Source organism: Aotus nancymaae, unplaced genomic scaffold, assembly GCF_030222135.1.
Source record: "Aotus nancymaae isolate 86718 unplaced genomic scaffold, 86718_ANA_hifiasm-v0.15.2.pri h1tg000012l, whole genome shotgun sequence".
Classification (NCBI taxonomy): domain Eukaryota; kingdom Metazoa; phylum Chordata; class Mammalia; order Primates; family Aotidae; genus Aotus; species Aotus nancymaae.
The window spans coordinates 27378024-27397839 of record NW_026988423.1 but is presented as its reverse complement, the minus strand read 5'-3'; the positions used below and the strand labels follow the sequence as shown (position 1 = coordinate 27397839).

The 19816-nt window shown below is 41.0% G+C and overlaps 1 protein-coding gene across 1 annotated transcript in view; it reads right to left on the bottom strand.

Annotated features, from left to right (window-relative positions):
* Positions 1–19169, bottom strand: part of CRTAM (cytotoxic and regulatory T cell molecule) — a 34831-nt gene extending 15662 nt beyond the window's left edge. The window contains exons 1-5 of the mRNA XM_012470265.2: positions 19009–19169; positions 7333–7479; positions 4092–4244; positions 1875–2018; positions 410–571 (exon numbers count right to left, since the gene is read on the bottom strand). Of these exons, the coding sequence (XP_012325688.1) occupies positions 410–571; positions 1875–2018; positions 4092–4244; positions 7333–7479; positions 19009–19054 (652 nt within the window). The 5' untranslated portion in view covers positions 19055–19169. The remainder of the gene's footprint in view (positions 1–409; positions 572–1874; positions 2019–4091; positions 4245–7332; positions 7480–19008) is intronic.
* Between the last annotated feature and the right edge of the window lie 647 nt (positions 19170–19816).

Sequence of the window (19816 nt, the reverse complement as noted above, 5' to 3'; positions counted from 1 at the left end):
ATGTCTTCATGTAACTGTGTGTTTCATATTGACATAAAATGATATTGACAATTTAGGTTTATTTCAGCTAATATTATCTCCTTCTGGGTCAAGTACAAACATGTAGTATGTTTCATATGATTGCTCCACAAACACAACTGCAATAAAACTATTTAAAGGCATTATCAAAAAGCAAGCATGACACTATTTGCATATGGCACTCTGCTAGGCTTTCTGCTGAACTGGGGTTCTTTTGAACGTTGGAACAGTTGAAATTCTGTCACTCACCAAGAGGAATTTGCAATTAGGAAGAGTTTTGTTGGCAGTAATCTCACGCTGAAGGACTTTGCCCACTGCATTTAATTTTGTTTGATAGAGTAATATTAAAGTAAATCAAAAATTATTAAAGACAATCATTAGTTCTTCTTACCCAAATCTTCAAACCGGAAGGGTGTTGCTAGTTTTCCCCCTTGCAGACCTCCGTGTCGGATAATGCAATCCACCGTTGAATTTTTGCCATATGTGTGAACTATGAGAGTGCTGGTAGAATTACATTTCTTCCCATCAGTTTCAAATTCATGGTGGGTTCCACCTATGTAGCAATTTAAAGAGGTTATGGCTATTTAATGCTATTGGATGAGATTGGTTCTATTAGAGGCCAGTGGCCTTGACTTCATGACAAACATTAGATTTCTAACCTCATTCTAACCTCAGCTAGTTGCTTTGTATATGCTTGGCTCTCATCACAAAGGCAAATAGATGTATGACAGTAGATGTGAGTTTCTATAAACTTTTCACTACTGGAAAAAAAATTCAAAGCTTAAGAAGGACAGCTTGATGTTACGAAACACAAAGACCCAAGACCTTATTCTGGTTAAATGAATAAAGTGAATTAAAGGGGAAGTCTTATAATGAAGTAGAATTGACACTGCACTGGGAATCAGATCTGGGTTTAGGTCTTTTCTTTCTAGAACTCCATTTGGCCCTCAGTGTTCTCAGCTGTAAAGGGTCCTTTGCAACTCTAAGAATGTGGATTAACCAGCCAGGCGCAGTCCCAGCACTTTGGGAGGCCGAGGCGGGTGGATCACCTGAGGTCAGGAGTTCAAGACCAGCCTGGCCAACATGGTGAAACCCCATCTCTACTAAAAATACAAAAATAGCTGGATGTTGTGGCATGTGCCTGTAATCCCAGCTACTCCTGAGGCTGAGGCAGGAGAATTGTTTCAACCTGGGAGGCGGAGGTTGTGGTGAGCCAAGATTGTACCACTGCATTTCAGCCAGAGAGACAGAGTGACACTCCATCTCAAAAAAAAAAAAAAAAAATGTTGATTACATAGATATCAAAGGTAAGGTAATGAATGTTGAAATGTAAGCAAACTATAAACAGTACCCAGGCACCATAATTAGTTGTCCTATTTCAAAGGCTCAACCTTTAGATGCTTTGCTACAAGAATATTTTTAATCTGTCCTTGTGGGTATGGCACAATATAGTACTAAACAATATTGGGAAGACCATATCTGTTCCAATTACATGTATTATGTTAAATGTATTTTTGATTTTGTGTCGGGGAAAAAGTTTACGCTCAGAGATATTATACTTCTGTATTATACTTATTTTAGAAAATTTTGTGAAATTTTAAGAAGTCATATTTCACTTCAGATTTTTTTACCTGTTTTAAACAAAACATTTTCTTTATCTGTCATTAGCCTTACAAGATTAAAGCATAATATTGATTGGTTGTAAGAATAACTTGTCTGGAAAAGAACTAATGAAATATTAAATGGTGTCTTCTGGCACCTCCTGCCACCAGAGGGTGCCAAAACATTTAAAAATCCCCTGGAAATTTGAGTAGGAAGAAAGACAAAGAAGAAAATAGAACCATTTCTCCACTTACTGGAGACCTCCATGCCATTCCCAAGTAGCCAGGTTATCTGCGGAGGGGGCTTGCTTCTCAAGGTGGAGCACATGAGTACAGCATGTTCTTCTCCATTTTCCTTTCTGATAACTGAAACTTCCAGGATTGGCTTGAAAGGAGTTGCTAGAAAACAATTGATGTTTCTGTGTTTAATTAGATATGAGTCTGCATATCTCAACAAAGCACAGAGCCTAATAATCTGTAGGTGACTGTTGTAGAGTATACTCTAATTAATGAGCATATATATATATATATATATAGAGAGAGAGAGAGAGAGAGAGAGAGAGAGAGAGAGAGAGAAACGGAGTCTCCCTGTGTCAACCAGGCTGGAGTGCAGTGGCACAATCTCGGCTCACTACAGCCTCTGCTTCCCAGGTTCAGGCAATTCTCCGGCCTCAGCTTTCTGAGTAGCTAGGATTACAGGTGCCTGCCACCATACCCAGCTAATTTTTGTGGTTTTTGTAGAGACGGGGTTTCTCCATGTTGGCCAGGCTGCTCTCGAACTCAGGACCTCAAGTGATCTGGCCGCCTCCACCTCCCAAAGTGTAGGATTACAAGCGTGAGCCACCACGCCCATCCCGTATTGTTAACTTAATCTCTTCCAGAATAGTCAAGTGAAAGGGCTTTTATGTGCTTGCAAAGCTACTTTGGCTGAAGGCAGAATGTATATTACTCAGCGTGTCATTAGTCTCTGAAAATTCCCAAACAAGCAATGTGGCAACAATTCTTAAAATGTGATATATGACTGTATTTGGTGGGTACAGCACTAGATGAGGAAGAGATGTGAAATCTGGTACCACCTCTGCCACCAACTAGTTGTAAGAACTTGGGCAAGCCCTCCAGCTTCTTGGTATGCTACTTTTCTTGTCTGTGGCATGAAGGAGTGGACTCTTTCAGCTCTAAACTTTCATGAGTCTATGACTCACCTCAAGGAAAGCTTCTTCTGTCCCCTCCTAACATAAAGGTGCATTTCTCTTATAAAGGGGATGTTCGTCCTTTTTCTTTATACTTCTGTCTTGGAAATACTTTCTAGTTAGGCTTATTTCTTCCTCCTTCCGTTCTACTTCCACTTCGGTCCAGAACTGAACTCTTCCCCGTTTACTTAACTCACCCATCTGCCATCAAGACCTGGTAAAGGCACTTCTTAGCTCCAAATATACATTAGATGCATTACTTGCTGGCAATACAAAGATGAAAAAGACATGACCCTTCAGGTAGCTAACAGTCTGGTTGTAGCTTCAGCCCCTAAACTGTTAATGAAAAGATTACGTGTTGAGAGCAATGACAGAGGTATGCATGGGGTGCAATGAGAGCCCTGAAGGGCACACAACCAGCCGAACCAGGATGTGTGCTCCCTTACAAGGAGAAGACGACGCTGAGCTGAGTTCCGTTGATTCACAAAACCCCCTGAGAGCCATTCCTTCTCAGCTACTTTCCCATGAGGCCTTCACTGTATGGCAGGCACCACACTACAATAGTTCAACAAGAGATGTCTAAGACATTCATTCGGGTGATATGTGGGATGATGTTACTCAGAGATCAATAAAAAGCAATGTTTTTAATTGATCTGTTCTGCCACAAAAAGCAAAACAAGTAAGGATAGTAAGACACATACTGGACACGACTGACCATCTGTAGAGCTGAGTAAGTCCTAGGCAATTAGGAGACTGTCACTTCCTATCTGCACCTCCCAATTCCACCCTCCTACAGAAAAGAGGAATTGTTTGGCAGAGAGGACTTGAGCAGATTAAGCAGTGCAGCTACATCTGAATTCATTCTATCTTAGGATTTGCTGTCACAAGGTTCCACTTCATTTACATACGTTTTGCTTCTCGAGCTAGTGCGCAAACTCCTTATGGGCAGAGATTATGCCTAATTCATCTTTGATTCCCTAGGGCCTCACATGGTGCCTGGCACATAGTCACAGCTCATCAAATATTAATTCTCTTTTCTTTTAGGTCTGCAGAGAGAAAATTTAGTTTCTGTCACAGACAAATTTCACAAGTTCACAGTTCAATCTAGGGCTTGCTTCTCAAAATGCTCTCTTCTGTTTCCTTTCAGTAAAAGATGGCAGAGGTGTCCCAGGCAATGCCTTGCTCTAGGCAACACTTTTAAACTAAAAGGTTAAGTTTTAAAACGATATATCGTGTTCCTATCCATATTGCTCCCGTGCTGGGTTTACTTGCAGGTACCTACCCAGCACAATCACTTTCACTTCCTTTGTGCTCACGGAGTCGCTGTAATGCAAGCACTTGTACACGCCTTCATCTTGCAGGGTCACATTAGGCACGCTGATGGAGAGCTGATTGGCCGAGTAATGAAGAAGCTGGTATTTGGAATTTTTAAAAGCTGTACAAGAGGGAAATCGAGTGTCATGAGGAAAGGTATACGATGAACACAGATTGATCATTCACAGGAGTAGCTTTTGATTTTTGTACCTTTTTTTTTTTTTCGAGACAGAGTTTTGCTCTGTTGCCCAGGCTGGAGTACAGTGGCATGATCTTGGGTCACTGCAACCTTTGCCTCAGAGATTCAAGCAATTCTCATGACTCAGCCTCCCAGGTAGCTGGGACTACAGGCATGCACCACCACACCTGGTTAATTTTTTGTGTTTTAGTCGAGATGGGATTTCACCACTTTGGCCAGACTGGTCTAGAACTTATGAGCTCAAGCAATCCACCACCTCGGCTCCCCAAAATGTTAGGATTACAGGCTTGAGCCACCATGCCCAGCCTGTTTTCACACTTTAAAGACACAAATTGAGCTGCCTTCCAAATTCAACTGCCAGTAGTTGATGCCTCTCAAAGTTATTTTAGGAAATGGAGTATTTTGATAGTGGGCTCTGTGACATAAATTTATTTGTGCCTGTAGGAAGGTAAAAACACTATGCAGATGAAGGATTCAGGTTGCAGGAGTAGTTTCTATTTTAAAAATATTTTTAGGCCGGGGGCAGTGGCTCATACCTGTAATCTCAGCACTTTGGGAGGCTGAGGCAGGCAGATCACCTGAGGTCAGGAGTTCAAGATCAGCCTGCCCAACATGGAGAAACCCTGTCCCTACCAAAAATATAAAATTAGCCGGGTGTGGTGGTGAATACCTGTAATCCCAGCTACTCGGGAGGCTGAGGCAGACAGATCACCTGAGGTCAGGAGTTCAAGACCAGCCTGCCCAACACGGAGAAACCCTGTCCCTACCAAAAATACAAAATTAGCCGGGTGTGGTGGTGAATGCCTGTAATCCCAGCTACTCGGGAGGCTGAGGCAGGAGAATCGCTTGAACAAGGTAGAGGTTGCAGTGAGCAGAGATCGTGCCATCGCACTCCATCCTGGGCAGCAAAAGCAAAACTCCGTCTCAAAACAAACAAACAAACAAATTTAATGGAAAATGCCATTTATGTCTTTGAAATGTGATTCATTTGAGATTATCCGGTCACAATGAGTGTGAAGAATGGAAGGTAAATGCATTGATAAATGCACCAACCCATAAGTGATTTTTATTTTGTGTTTTAAAAGTTTGGAAAGTAAATGCCTTGATAAATGCACCAATTGATAAGTGCTTTGTATTTTTTATTTTTAAAGTTTGTTATTATCTGAAATTTCCCACAGATTATGACTTCATCCTTCCAGGTATTTAGCCAATGGCAAAAAATAGTCAGCTCCAGAAAGTTCCAGCAGATATCAAGTGTTTCTCTTGATGGTGTAATGACCTGGATTCCTATCTAACGTCAAAACTCATTTAGCAAATCAGAGGCTCCTGATATGAGTGTTTTAATTTGTTTATTTTTGTTTTCTACTGTTAAGATGCATAATATGAACAAGTCTACGATAGCTGAGACTTGAAGGACTGATCAAGGAAGGTGTTCCTTGTCTGGAACAATATGTGCCCTGGGGCACTGATATTATATGAACTAGAATTTAGGGGTTCTCAGTCTCTGCTCCATTGATATTTGAGTCAATAGTTCTTTGGTTGTGGGACTGCCCTGTACATTACAGGATGTTTGCAGCATCCTTGGCCTCGACCCACTAGATGCCAGAAGCACCGCCTGCTTTCTACATGTGGCACAATCAAAACTATCTCCAGACTGTCCGATGTCCACTGGAAGGCAAGATCAGTAACTGAGCTAGATCAAGCCATTCTGCTGCAGAAATCCAAGAGTGTCCCTCTTCTCCCAGTTTGCCAAAACCAAAACCAAAACAGCAAAAAGCGTTATTTCACGGAATTATCTCTATTTAAAATTTTTTTATCTCAGAACTTTTAACAATTAGTGTTTACTTCTACTGGAATCTAGTATTACTAGTTGTTTTAGCTTAACATAATATATTTCTTTATGTTAACATATCAGTATCTAATAACGCTTTCAAAGCACATAACCTTTTTTTTTTTTTGAGACAGAATCTTGCTCTGTTGCCCAGGCTGGAGTGCAGTGGCACTATCTCGGCATCCCTGCAACTGTCATCTCCTGGGTTCCAGTGATTCTCCTGCCTCAGTCTCCCCCAGTAGCTGGGAGTATAGGGGTGTGCCACCACACCCAGCTAACATTTTTGTATTTTTAGTAGAGACTGGGTTTCACCATGTTGGTCAGGCTGGTCTTGAACTCCTGACCTCAAATGATCCCCCCTCCTCAGCCTCCCATAGTGCTGGGATTATAAGCATCAGCCACATTCCCTAGCCAGCATATGACATGTTTTAAGAGGCTCTGCTTTATAAATAAGAATGAAATGTGCTGTTTAGACTTTTCCAAGTATTTGGCGATTAGGAATATTAAATGGAGATATAAAACGATCTAGGGTTTAGTAAAACCCTGCTTAAAGTCAAAGGGATGAAACCAAGAGATTTTTAAGAGTCTTTTTCCATCTCAGACATCTTGCACTTTCTTCGTGTGTGTTTGTGAAGACAGAAATGACTGCCCTCATTTCCACTGTAATACCTCCTGCCTATTTCCATTGCTTAGAAATCTTGATTTTATGTTAAGACCACCAGGAGAAGAGCTATCTGGAAGGGAACTTTGTAATGTGCCTTTGGATTGCACGGATGGAAAACGGAGCATCTGGCTTCCTATGTGGGGTGGTGGTGGCTGCATGAGGACGGTGCCCCCAGTCAGTTGGCTGCCTGTGGGTTATTGTGCTGTGGCTGTGTGATGGTTACCGAGAGTGAAAAAGTGATGTGAGTGTGGGGTGGGGACATGGAAATGTGCTTTGTAATTTGAGCCCCCTTTAACAACCATTCTGGTGGGGTTTCCATTTCACAGTTCCTGCCCCGCAGCAAGCAGCCTCGTGTAAAGCAACTGGCTTTGGAGGTGTGATTCACGTGTAACAGTAGGTGGGCTGAGCCCACCCCTTGGGTGACTCATGCAGGCTTTCTCTACCACCAACCTGTCCCCCTGGAAAATCCCTCAGTTTGAAGTCTGGTGGCATTTCTTTCTCTTTCTTTCACTTACCAGGATACTCATTTAAAAAAATGGTGAAGCCCGTGGGGGTCAGCCACTGCAGGGAGGAGGTCTTCTTCAGAGAAGTGACACACTTCAGCGTAAGCGTCTGGCCTTCCTCCAAGGTGATGGTTTCTGTGTGGTTAGTCAGAGAGGCCTCTGTGGAGGAAGAGAAATGGGGGCGATCAGGCCGGGGGGGTGGCCATACTGTCTCAGGGATCTTGTCTCATTAATTCATTCGATCACGTATTATGTATTCCTTTTAGAAACCAAAAGAATAAGCAAATACAAAAAAAAAAAAAACAAAAAAAACCTGTGAGTTAAGAACTGAAAGTAGGAGCAGTAACAACGCCTCTTGAAGAAGGGAATCCTGGAACCAAGTCTGAAGGAAGGGGTAGGATTTTGACAGAAGAAAGGGAAGTTCAAGCTACAGTTTGACAGGTGTGGGGCACTTGCTCTGCCATATGTCAGGAACTGTGCCAGGCCATTTACCTGTATTGAATTTAACTTTTTAAATATTTATTTATTTATTTATTTTTAAGACAGAGTCTCGCTCTGTCACCCAGGCTAGAGTACAGTGGCACGATCTCGACTCACTGCATCCTCCATGTCCCGGGATCAAGCGATTCTCGTGCCTCAGCCTCCCAAGTAGCTGGGATTACAGGCACGCACCACCACGCCAGGATAGTTTTTGTGTTTTTAATAGAGATGCAGTTTCATCATGTTGGTCAGGCTAGTCTCGAATTCCTGACCTCAGTCTCAGTCTGAGGTCTCAGTCTCCCAAAGTGCTGGGATTACAGGTGTGAACCACTGTGCCGGGCTGGAATTTAATTTTCAAACTAATCCTAGAAAGGAAGAATTATGCTCACTTTACAGACCAGGGAACAGAGGCTCAAGGTCACAGAAGTCATGGAGCTGGGGGTACCCTGGGCTGTGGATGGCAAAGGGCGTGCTTATGTAACTACATCAGCCTATCTAAGCCACAAGACCCCAGAAAAGTAAGCCTTTCTGGCATCAGCTTATAAAATAGGCATCTAGTACTTTCAAGTTGTGTGTCTAGGATTCTAAGAAAGAATGTCACTATTGGGGTGCTCTGGTGAACTATGGAGTTGCCCCTTGGGGCAAGTAGCTAAGCCCCACCTGTCTGAGAGCGTCTCCACTACAGGGCAGATAATCTAAGATCTCATTCAATTCCATATTCCACAGCCCAGCTTTCTCCAGACAAACACAAGAGTCTAATTTCTCCGAATCACAACCCCCGGAGAATGATGAACAATAGGTTCTAAGCAGCTGCACATTTATCTCCCCAGGAAAGAAATTGATGGAAAATAAACTGGCGTTCCTGATGATTTGGTATGCTTATTGTCATTCATTATTTCTTCATATTTTAAATTATTTTTCCTGAGGAAAAGACAATTCTTATCAATGAAGGTATAAAACACTTTTATAAACAGAAGAATGCCATGGGGTTATACGTTACGAATAGCAAATGTAACAAGTTTTACTGCATCATCTTAAACCTTAACAACATCGATGACTAAGAAACCAGGAGAGTTTATTTTCTTGTGATAAATTTCAAGTATGAGGAAAAGTGTTTTGGAGAGCTCTGGGAATTAATTGGTGTCTACTTTTTTGTTTGTTACATTCCTAGATCATTAATTTGAATCTAGCCTCTAGCAGAAATAACTCAGAATTATTGTATTGTATTCACGTAAGCTTTCATGGGAAACTGTTTGCTTGAGTTCTAATGGAAAAACACCCATATCATCCACCAATACCATAATGAACAACAAGGAGGCAATACAAAGAGATCTGTGCTTTCAAAAAAAGCATTGAGGCATAAGGCCAGAATTCTGCTTAGGTTTGGCCATTTGGAAATATTCTCATCTGTGACATCAATCCATAATTGAGTAAGTAATAAGGACAATGTTAATAGAGAATGACAACAGAATTTCTTCTAAGGGATTTTTGCTGATAATAAAGATTTAAGAAGCCATTGAGTCCCTATTCTTGTGTCCTCATGGCATCCATATCAGGAGGGTAGGAAAGCCAGTGGTCCTCCACTTTGGCAGTATGCTAGACTCACTCAGGAAGTTTGTATCCTGCCCTCCTCATTCACTGCTAATTAACTCGGAATTCTTGGTGGGGCCCCCACATCAGTTCTCCTAACCCCACGCCTAAGTGTTCAGAGCATTCTGTTCCCAAAGCACACAGCTGCAACACAATGAATAAAATTCCAGAGGCCTGTGGATGCTCCTCAGATACTTGGGACCAATTCTCTGCTGCTGCAAGAACCACATGGAACAGGAAGATGAGTGTCTGTCTCACTTTCAAAGACTTCCTGAAGACATTCTACCATACCACTGTGTCCAACCCCTTACACCCTTAGTTGGACTGGGTCCTCTGAAGATAAATGTCTTTTCCATAGCATGGTCAAATAATTTAAAAAGCTACACCTTTAGTTTCATTATCATTTCTTCACCATTTCCCAACAGCCACATGTGAATATGCTGTAGTTTGTCAATGTCCTTCCAAAAATATGCCTCTTTGCATGGGACAGGGGACTCACATGTCATCAGAGCTGGCTAGAGTATAGGGGGACATTCACTTGCATCACTACTGATCCTCTGGACTGCCTTGTTCTATTAACTCCAGGGTTTTCACTCTTGAGCTGTAACATCTCACTAGGCCCCTATTTAGGCAATCACCAAAAACACCCAGATCTTTTTCAGATAATTTGTGTCACATCACATCTCCCTAGCCTGTGTTGATGATGCATTTCATTTTAGAACCAAAGTTCAGATTTCATATTCTCCCTAGATCAGCCTTATTTGGTAAGTTTGGACTGAGGGTTCAGGCTTTCTGAGAACATTTTGGCTCTTGATTGCGTTATCTGTCAATAGACCCCTAGGCTTTGTACCATCTGAACTTGTGCAGAGAGGAACAGTTTATAATTATGTCTGTGTCCCTAACCTGGGTGGCACATGATGCAATGGGTAACTCACACGCACACGAGCCAAATAGACTGGGTTGGAATCCTGCTCCTCCACTACTGACACCATGAACTTGGGCAATATCTGTGTGTCAGTTTCCTTACCATAAAAACAGGAAAAACAATAGTATTCATCTCATGGAGTCGTTGAGACAGTTTAGAAAACATGTAAAAAACCTAGTATTGTACTTAGTCCATAGTCAGCATAACATGCTGCTTTTACTTGGTAAATAGTGCATAATGATTATTTGAAGAGCTGAACTGACTCTTGCTTTACAAAGGAAAGTGGAAAGGGTCTGTGTCAAAAGACAAAGCCTTGTAGCTCTGCAGCTCTTCACTAGGGACCTCCTTCCCCAGTGTTACGGAACTATTTATTATTAAACATTCCAAGGTTCTAACAGACATTGAGGGAGAAACAGTTGCAGTCACAGTAAACCTAAATTGGAGCAGTTCAGGAGGATTCAAGATTTTGAGGAGCAAACTATGATAATGAGTTCTTTTTATTTTGGACCTTAGATTTCAGCCAAGGGTGTAGTTAATCATATCAGTTCATGGCACACAATCATTATTTGATGGAAAGAGAGAGAGAGAGAGAGAGAGAGAGACAGACAGACAGACATACAGACAGATGGAGGTATTAGAGCTCTGTGAAATAATAAAATTATGGTGTCCGGGTGTGGCTGCTCACACCTGTAATCCCAGCACTTTGGGAGATAGAAGTGGGCAGATCATCTGAGGTCAGAAGTTCAAGACCAGCGTGACCAACATGGTGAAACCCCATCTTTACTAAAAATACAAAATTAGCTGGGCTTGAGGGTGTGTGCCTGTAATCCCAGCTACTAGGGAGGCTGGGGCAGGAGAATCACTTCAACCCAGGGGGTGGAGGTTGCAGTGAGCCAAGTTAGCACCACTGCACTCCAGCCTGGGTGACAGAGTGAGACTCTGTCTCAACAACAACAAAAAAAATGAAATAAATAAAATGAAATTATAAAATGTTTTCCCACTGTTTGCTATTGAAACACTAACTTATTTGCATACATATGTGTCAGTGTCATCCCCGAGTCACATCTACTTGCTGTTTGATCCTGCACACTTGGCCTGCCCTGCATCACTGTGAATGGACTGGGTACCCGCTATCTCCACTTGGGCACCGGGTTCCATCCCATTTTGTTTACTCAATGAATTCCCTCCTATATTGCCCCATCTCTCAAAAGATGATTTGGTACAAAAAATAATTCTGCCATCGTTGTTTTTTTCTCTTTAACTGTATCATTCTCTTGCTGGATGTGGTGGCTCACGCCTATAATCCCAACACTTTGGGAAGCCAACGCAGGAGGATCATTTGAAGCCAGGAGTTTGAGACCAGCCTGGGAAACATAGTAAGACTTGTCTCTACAAAAACTTAAGAAAAAAAAATCTGTCATACTCATCAGCATACAAATACATACTATTTCTCCCATATTAAAATGGATAAACAAAACTATGTCAGATTTCATTCCAGCTACTACCCTATGTTCCTTTTTTTTTTTTTTTTTTTTGTGATGGATTCTCATTCTGTCACCCAGGTTGCGGTGGAATGATCTCGGCTCACTGCAACCTCCACTCCCGGGTTCAAGAAATTCTACTTCAGCCTCCCAAGTACCTGGGAGTACAGGCACCCACCAGCACACCTGGCTAATTTTTGTACTTTTAGTTGAGATGGGGTTTTACCCATGTTGTCCAGGCTGGTCTCGAACTCCTCACCTAAAGTAATCCATCCGCCTCTGCCTCCCAAAGTGTTGGGATTACAGGCATGAGCCACCGTGCCCGGTCTTCCCTCTCTTTTATTGACACATTTTTCTAAAGAACTATCTATACTTGTTTATCCCACTCTTTGTTTTCTGACCAGGTTTTCAACTCCACTACTTCGTTGAAATCGCTCTCTCTCAAGGTTGCCAAAGACCTTCACATTGCTCAAAGCAATGCTCCATTCTCAGACTATATCTTATTCAGTCTATTATGTGCCTTCACCATAAATGATCACTCCCTGCTTCTTAAGTCAGTGTCTTTACTTGGTTCCCTAGATGTCAGTCTCTTCGACGCCCCTCCTAACTCCTAACTCACTGGCTGCTGCTGCTCCCCATCTCCATTCCTGGGTTCTCCTCATCAATCTGCCTTCCACATAACGGAGGTCAGACCCGGATAGACTCTCTCTATACTCACTCCATAGGTCATCTCATCTGGCCTCATCACTTTTCTGACAATCAGTAAGAAGTTCAAAAGGCATTTCAAACCTGGCAAGTACAACATAGCCTCTTGATTCTCTCCCCCTAAATGTGTTATTTTAGATTTCACCATCAGCAAATAGCCCAGTTACTCAGGCCCAAACCCAATAACTCTGTAAAGAATGTGTCGTTATTCCCATTTCACAGATGAGGATATCAAAGCTCAGAGGTTAAGTAGTTTTTGAGCCAATATTTGAATCTAGAATGAAATTCCACAGCACTGTGATGCTTCTTGTTTTACTCAGTTACTCAGTTCTTGTGCAGTCTTGATTCCTATAAACAGACTAAAGCTTCTAGAGGAGAATGACTATGTTTTATATTTCCCTAAAATACATTCCTTACAGAAACTATTACAATATGAGCTTGAAAGTTACTGGCTTGCCGGGCGTGGTGGCTCACGCCTGTAATCCCAGCACTTTGGGAGGCCGAGGCGGGTAGATCACGAGGTCAAGAGATCGAGACCATCCTGGTCAACATGGTGAAACCCCGTCTCTACTAAAAATACAAAAAATTAGCTGGGCATGGTGGCGCGTGCCTGTAATCCCAGCTACTCGGGAGGCTGAGGCAGGAGAATTGCCTGAACCCAGGAGGCAGAGGTTGCGTGAGCCGAGATTGTGCCATTGCACTCCAGCCTGGGTAACAAGAGCGAAACTCCATCTCAAAAAAAAAAAAGAAAGTTACTGGCTTAATGCCAGTTTTCACGACAGCACCATAACATAGGTAATTGATAGATACCTTTGCTCTCCTGTTGCTAATAAAAATACTGAGAAACAGGACGGAAGTTACTGGAAGAAAGTTACACATTGAATCAATGATAGAATAAAGACTAGTGTTAAGAAACATGCCCTAATTTCCTTCTTGGGGACTAGACATTGACATAAGTTTTGCCAATGTCCTTACCTTTGGTAAAGCGATGGTCTAAACAGAAAGCCTGCACTGGGTAAGATGGAGTGGTGAGATTTACCTGCAGCCTGTTTAGCAATAAATGTCTTCCATTTTAAGGATGTATGATATCATTTGTCTCTTTCTTGGTATGCGTGCTTATGAATTAAATAGTGTAATTTAACTCTTACAACATTTAAAAATTGTGATGAAATATGGTTTGGCTTTTTATTACACGCTAAAGTACTGTATATCTTAAGATTAACGTCTGCACTTGCTGCTGAGAATTCGGTATCAGGCTGCTAACCAGACTGACCACACCATAGATGCCCGAGTTTCATATAGAAAAGGCTACGTTTGAAGCATAGGATTTTAGCTGTTTCCTTTACTCTTTGCACCAAGCCTTGCTTTTGGCTTTACAGATCTGCTTATCTTGCAGTATTATCATGTAGACCCCATGTTTGATTTAGAAACAGGAAATCACTGTAGAAAGGAAGAATAGCCCCAGTGAGAAGCCACAGACCCACCCAGCTTTGCTTACACTGTAGTGCTTAGAAATATGTTTCAATGTCTTTAGTTTTGTTAAAGATGGAAGAGCAGGATGCTGTGCCTAACTTTTGGTGGCATATTTTCCCGGGAAACGTTCTCTACGATCTTCTCATTGCCATTGGAAACTAAATTGGAACTTCTTTTGAATTTCCTTTCACTTAAGTTTGGAGTCAGACTTTCACCTTTGTTGTCAGAGAGATGGGGTGTGAGGTATCTTCCTTGCTTACCACTTCCTCCTCTGCAGGCTCTAAAGACATGTACATCCCCATTCACTTTTAAGCTTTCCTATTGGACCCTGAGTTCTGTACACCTCCTGTCTAGTCCTCTCTGTCTGAGCTTCAGAGTTCTTATCTGCAAATTAGCCCTGCATGGCTCCCCACGTGCTGAGCATACAGAGGTTGACAATGAGTGACTGTGGTGTTTCTCCTGTGAGGTCACCACTTCCTACTGGTAGGTCATGTTTACGGAATGGATTATTGACTTCCGGGCTTTGTCATTATCTCTGTGACTGAATTCATCCATCCATGCATAGCCATAGGTGATGAGATTGCTAGCTGATCCTGGGGCTATCAATTGTGACTGGTTTATATATGGAAATGGAGCCTGTGACCTTCACCTTCATCACCACCCCAAATCCCATGAACTAATTGTCCTATCAGTGGATGGCTTTACACCAAATCACATGTGATCTACTCCCAAACAAAAGGACAAGCAGCAGTAACAGCCACCTACCAAAGTGCACATAGACAAAACCAGTGCAGTTCTTAAGACGCTTTGGTTTTTCCCAATACTTTAAAAATTTGCATGTGTAATCTTTACCTCTACTATAGGTTGTCACGGTAAACGGAGAAAAGAATAAAATATTATTTCCCTTTCTTGCCTTAGTAGCTAAATTTTTACGTGCAATAAATTTAAAACCAGAGCAGAGCAAGTCTGTCCTGCAAGGACCCCAAACTCTACATGTCCCATGGGAACTCATTATCTCTATTGCCCCCATGCTCCACCCATGTCTGACACAGATATACCACCTGCCCCATTCTAGAGTTCCCTTATATTAATGTCATCACCAACATCACTGCACACCAGATATTTGAGAGGTTCTCTAAACTCTTCTTTCTCAAAAACATCTCTTTAATCAATTTATTTCCCTTTTATCACTGTTATTGCTGTGTTAGTTAAGGACTTCATCATTTCTTTCCTGGACCATTGCAATAACTTCCTTCTAGTCTCTCTTCTCTCTAATTCATCATCCTCATCTACTTCTAGGATTACATTTTAAAAACATGAATTTGAGGCCGGGCGCAGTGGCTCACATCTGTAATCCCAGCACTTTGGGAGGCCAAGGCGGGTGGATCGCCTGAGGTTGGGAATTTGAGACCAGCCTGGCCAACATAGTGAAACCCTGTCTCTACTAAAAATTGCAAAAAGTTAGCCAGGCATGGTGGTAGATGCCTGTAATCTCAGCTACTCAGGAGGCTGAGGCAGAAGAATCGCTTGAACTAGGGAGGCGGAGGTTGCAGTGAGCCAAGATCACACCATTGCACTCCAGCCTGGGCAATAAGAGCGAAATTCCATCTCAAAAAACAAAAAGCAAAACAAAAAACATGAATTTGATTATGTCTCTTCCGTCATTCAAATATTTGCTATGGCTTCCATGGCCTATAGGAATCAGGCCCAATTCCAGCCAACTTGACTCCTGTGTTCTCCTCCCTTGTCATGTCCTGATACTCCTCTTCAGATAGTCCTTGTACATGGCCACTTGCTGTTTCCAGAAAGTTCTAGGCTCCAGAAGATAGTTTGTCTTTGTCTATGATGTTCTCTTGGCCTAGAATGCTTTTCTCATCTCCTTCAAGACTCAACGTTAAGACTCAACTCAAGACTCAACTTAAAGACTCAACTCAAATTACACAACTTTTGTCAAAACTTCCAAAACAGGCCTTAGCCTCCCTCTTCCCCATAATGTCTTTCCTCTAGTTTCCCAAAGGCTTGAGATACACTTTTATTATAGCACTTAGCACATCACTTTATAACTAGTTGCTTACAGGTGTTTCTCTGTAGATAGATTACAAACTCCTCATGGAAAAGTTGTTTGCCATTTACTCATTTTAGCATAATGAAGATTTTTGATATTGATTGAATTAATGGATAAAAATGAGTAAATGTATATATTTCAGAATAAATATTTTAATACGATGCTAACTTTGCTCTTTAACTGTTATATCAAATAACAAAGATGAGGTCTACATTAAAGCCATAGACATGCAATGCATCAATTCTCACATCAGAGCCTTAGTTACGTGACTGTTATGAGGTATTAAGGAAAAATGTGTTTTAATTCAGATCATTACCAAAAAAAGATTTTTATTCTTTTTAGATTGAATCAATAGATAAAACTGCAAGTATAAAAATAAATCAGACTTGTCAGAATCAAACTATTTTTAGTACATTTTAAAGAAGCTGTCTCAACATGTCATCTAACATGTGACTTTTTCCTGGGCAAATGAAGTATAAAAAGAACTGCTCAATCTGCAATTTTTCTCTGTTTTCTGCATCCTAACCTCCACAAAACAACCAAAATAGAGGGTTCAAAATTCGTTGGATTTGACATTTTCATTGTCTACAATGTAAGTTAATGAGATGAATTTTGAAAAATGCTTCATTTTTACTGTCTGTGTTTTTTTAACCAATCCTAAGACTATTCCAGGAGTAGCCTTGAAAAGAGGGCAGGCTCTGAGATTATGTGACTTTTTTTTTTTTGCCGTAAATTTTTGGCAGCCATAGAAGTTACACTGTAGAAGCAGTCACGGTGATCTTCCCATCATTTAATTTGCTAAAATCAGCTGACAATTTATAGCTTTGCCAAAATTGATGATGTGTGACCTTTTTGCTGACAAGAAAGCAGCAGGGTCAACTACTCTCCTAATTACATCTGTGATGGGCTTGAGCAAGGTTAGGTCGGGTCGGCAGCCACTGCTCAAATGCCATTGAGCTCAGATGCCCTCGGGGTCCCCTTGAACGAGTTTTCAAATTAGGACTCTGCAATATTGAATCCTCCAAATTGTGCAAGTCAGTGGTTTTCAAACTTTTGATCCACGTTAATAAACACATCTTCTATCACAATCTAGTACACACACACATACACACAAAAACACGTTAATTAAAAGTTTCATGAGGCTGGACACGGTGGCTCACGCCTGTAATCCTAGCGCTTTGGGAGGCCAAGGCGGGCGGATCACGAGGTCAGGAGATCAAGACCAGACCATCTGGACCAACATGGTGAAACCCCATCTCTACTAAAATATATATATATATATATACAAAAAATTAGCTGGGCATGGCGGCGCACACCTGTAGTCCCAGCTACTCACGAGGCTGAAGCAGGAGAATTGCTTGAACCCAGGAGGCGGAGATTGCAGTGAGCCGAGATCTCGCCACTGCACTACAGCCTGGACGATAGTGCGAGACTGTGTCTCAAAAAAAAAAAGTTTTATGAAATAAATAATTTTACTATCTGCTTCATAGGCTGATATTTATGTTGCCATATTCTAGCTTTAAAACTTGGACAGGTTACCTAACTATTTTTCCTTTTATTTTTTTTTAACCTACCTTTTACCTCAAATTTCTCATCTTTAAATTGGGGATATTACTCCCTACTTCAGCACTTTTGCTATAATTACATGTAATTAACATAGAGTACTCAGCACTGTGCATGGCACAATAAATACTTTTCCTCTCTATATAAATAGTATTTAAATAATTTAGGTTTACCTTGAAACATAATTTTTGCTAGTTATTTAACAAATGTGTTTTTATGAGTTATTTTTTATGAGGCAATAATTCAAAGCCTGAAAAAGTTAAGGTCAGTTAAAAGCTTTAAACTTTGGAATAATTAAAATCATTCTAATTTTAGCTGTCTAAATGTACTCTTTTTGAATGTATTAGCTATTCTTTAAGCCACTTATTGAAGAAACTAATATTATTCATTACCAAAATTGAATACTTATTAAGTGCCTTAGGGTACAGGGACCAAAAAAAGAAGGCACTAATTGAGGTATCTGAAATAGGGAATTGAAGTACTATGTAAAATAGGAAATCTGGTTTTTTAAAGTAGCATCCTTCAGATGCTATTCTAGATTGAATGTAGATTTAGAAGGATAGGTGCATTTCATGAAAAGCAGATTCGATATTTGGAAACAAAAAGCAAAATTTTTGAGTGGCTTTATGAGTGATTTCCTTTGCATGAATCTGACACAAGATGTAATCAGAGACTGAGGGACAAGAGCCACTTCCTACACCCCTGCCCCCACTTTGGGTAGAAAATAATTTGACCTGCTCCAAGAAATAGAAAACTGTTTCTATCCTTAATTTTCATATGCTACATTAGAATTAAACACTAAAACTTCCTGAAAATTATAGTAAAATGTACAGTATAACTTATTCTTTAAAAATAAACACAAGATTTTCATTGGTCTCATTATTACTTCTGAGCTAAATAAGAGGTGTACAGTGATTTATCATTTTCAAAGTGCTTTCACATTTGAAATTTGATCCTTCTAACAATCCAGGGAGTATGGTGGATCAAACGTTTTTATCATTTTCATTTCAAGATGCAGAAACTGAGTTTCAAAGAGATTAAATCATGTGGCTAAGATTTATATAGCAAGGAATTTTAAAATTCAATACGGATACTCTTTCAACTAGTATACCCTTAAAAGACAGAGCCTAATAAGCTTGTTACATCTTGCCATAACATGGGACCCACAGAGACACACACTGTAAGGATCCCTTCTATACCCTTTAGCCATTCAACAAGAGATGAAATAAATGCAGTAGCATCCCTCAGATGTGTGATTTGAGCATGGCTTGGAAAGTATTAGCAGTTACCTGAGTTGTCTTCTACAGTGGCTCCTCTGTGAAAGCAGTTGACTGACCGATGGGTAGATTTGGCAAAACATTAAGTCAGCTGAGCAACAACAACAAAAAATAATTCTAAGTCCTTACCTTGTAAATGCAACCAAGCCAGCAAGCTGAAAACTCTCCACCACATATTGTGCTGTGCTGCTGTGACGCTTTGTCAACTTCCTCTAGATTCTGCGACAAATGGAGCTGAGTAGTTTCTTTTAAAGGGGGAGAGGCAGTAGCTCTGTGACCTCATGTGTATCAACTCCTCCATCTGTCTGGAAGCCCCCTCTTAGTTAGCTGCCCCCAAAACACCTCCCAGTGGAAAATTTCGGGGACCACATGTATTTTCTTGATGGGAGAGAGGTGTGAGTGATGTGTTGATGACAAAAATTGTTTCACCACAAGTGGGTAGTACTGGTAAATCAACTAGTTGCAAGGTTTTTAGAGGGAGGAAGAGTGGGAGAGATACTGTAAAATGTCCCTGTCTAGTGATATCATCCTTATTTTTACTTTTCTAGTTTATTAGATAATTAGACAATTTTTGCTCAATCTTTGTGAATATTTTCTTTCTAATGCTGACATCAATTTATAATTGTTATCAGGGATGAATTCATCTATTCATATATATACTCATTTTCAAAATCTATATATCTATCTACCCACCTACTTTTCATCTACTCACCATCTTTTCATCTACCTACTCATAAATCTTTCCACCCATCCATCCATCCATCCATCCACCCATCCATCCATCTACCCATCGACCAATTCATCCATCCATCAACCCACTCACTCATGTATTACCTGCCCATTCATTCTTCATCCATCTACCTCTCCATCCATCCCTCCATCCAACCACCCATCCATCCATTTATCCATCCATCCATCCATCCATCCATCCATCCAT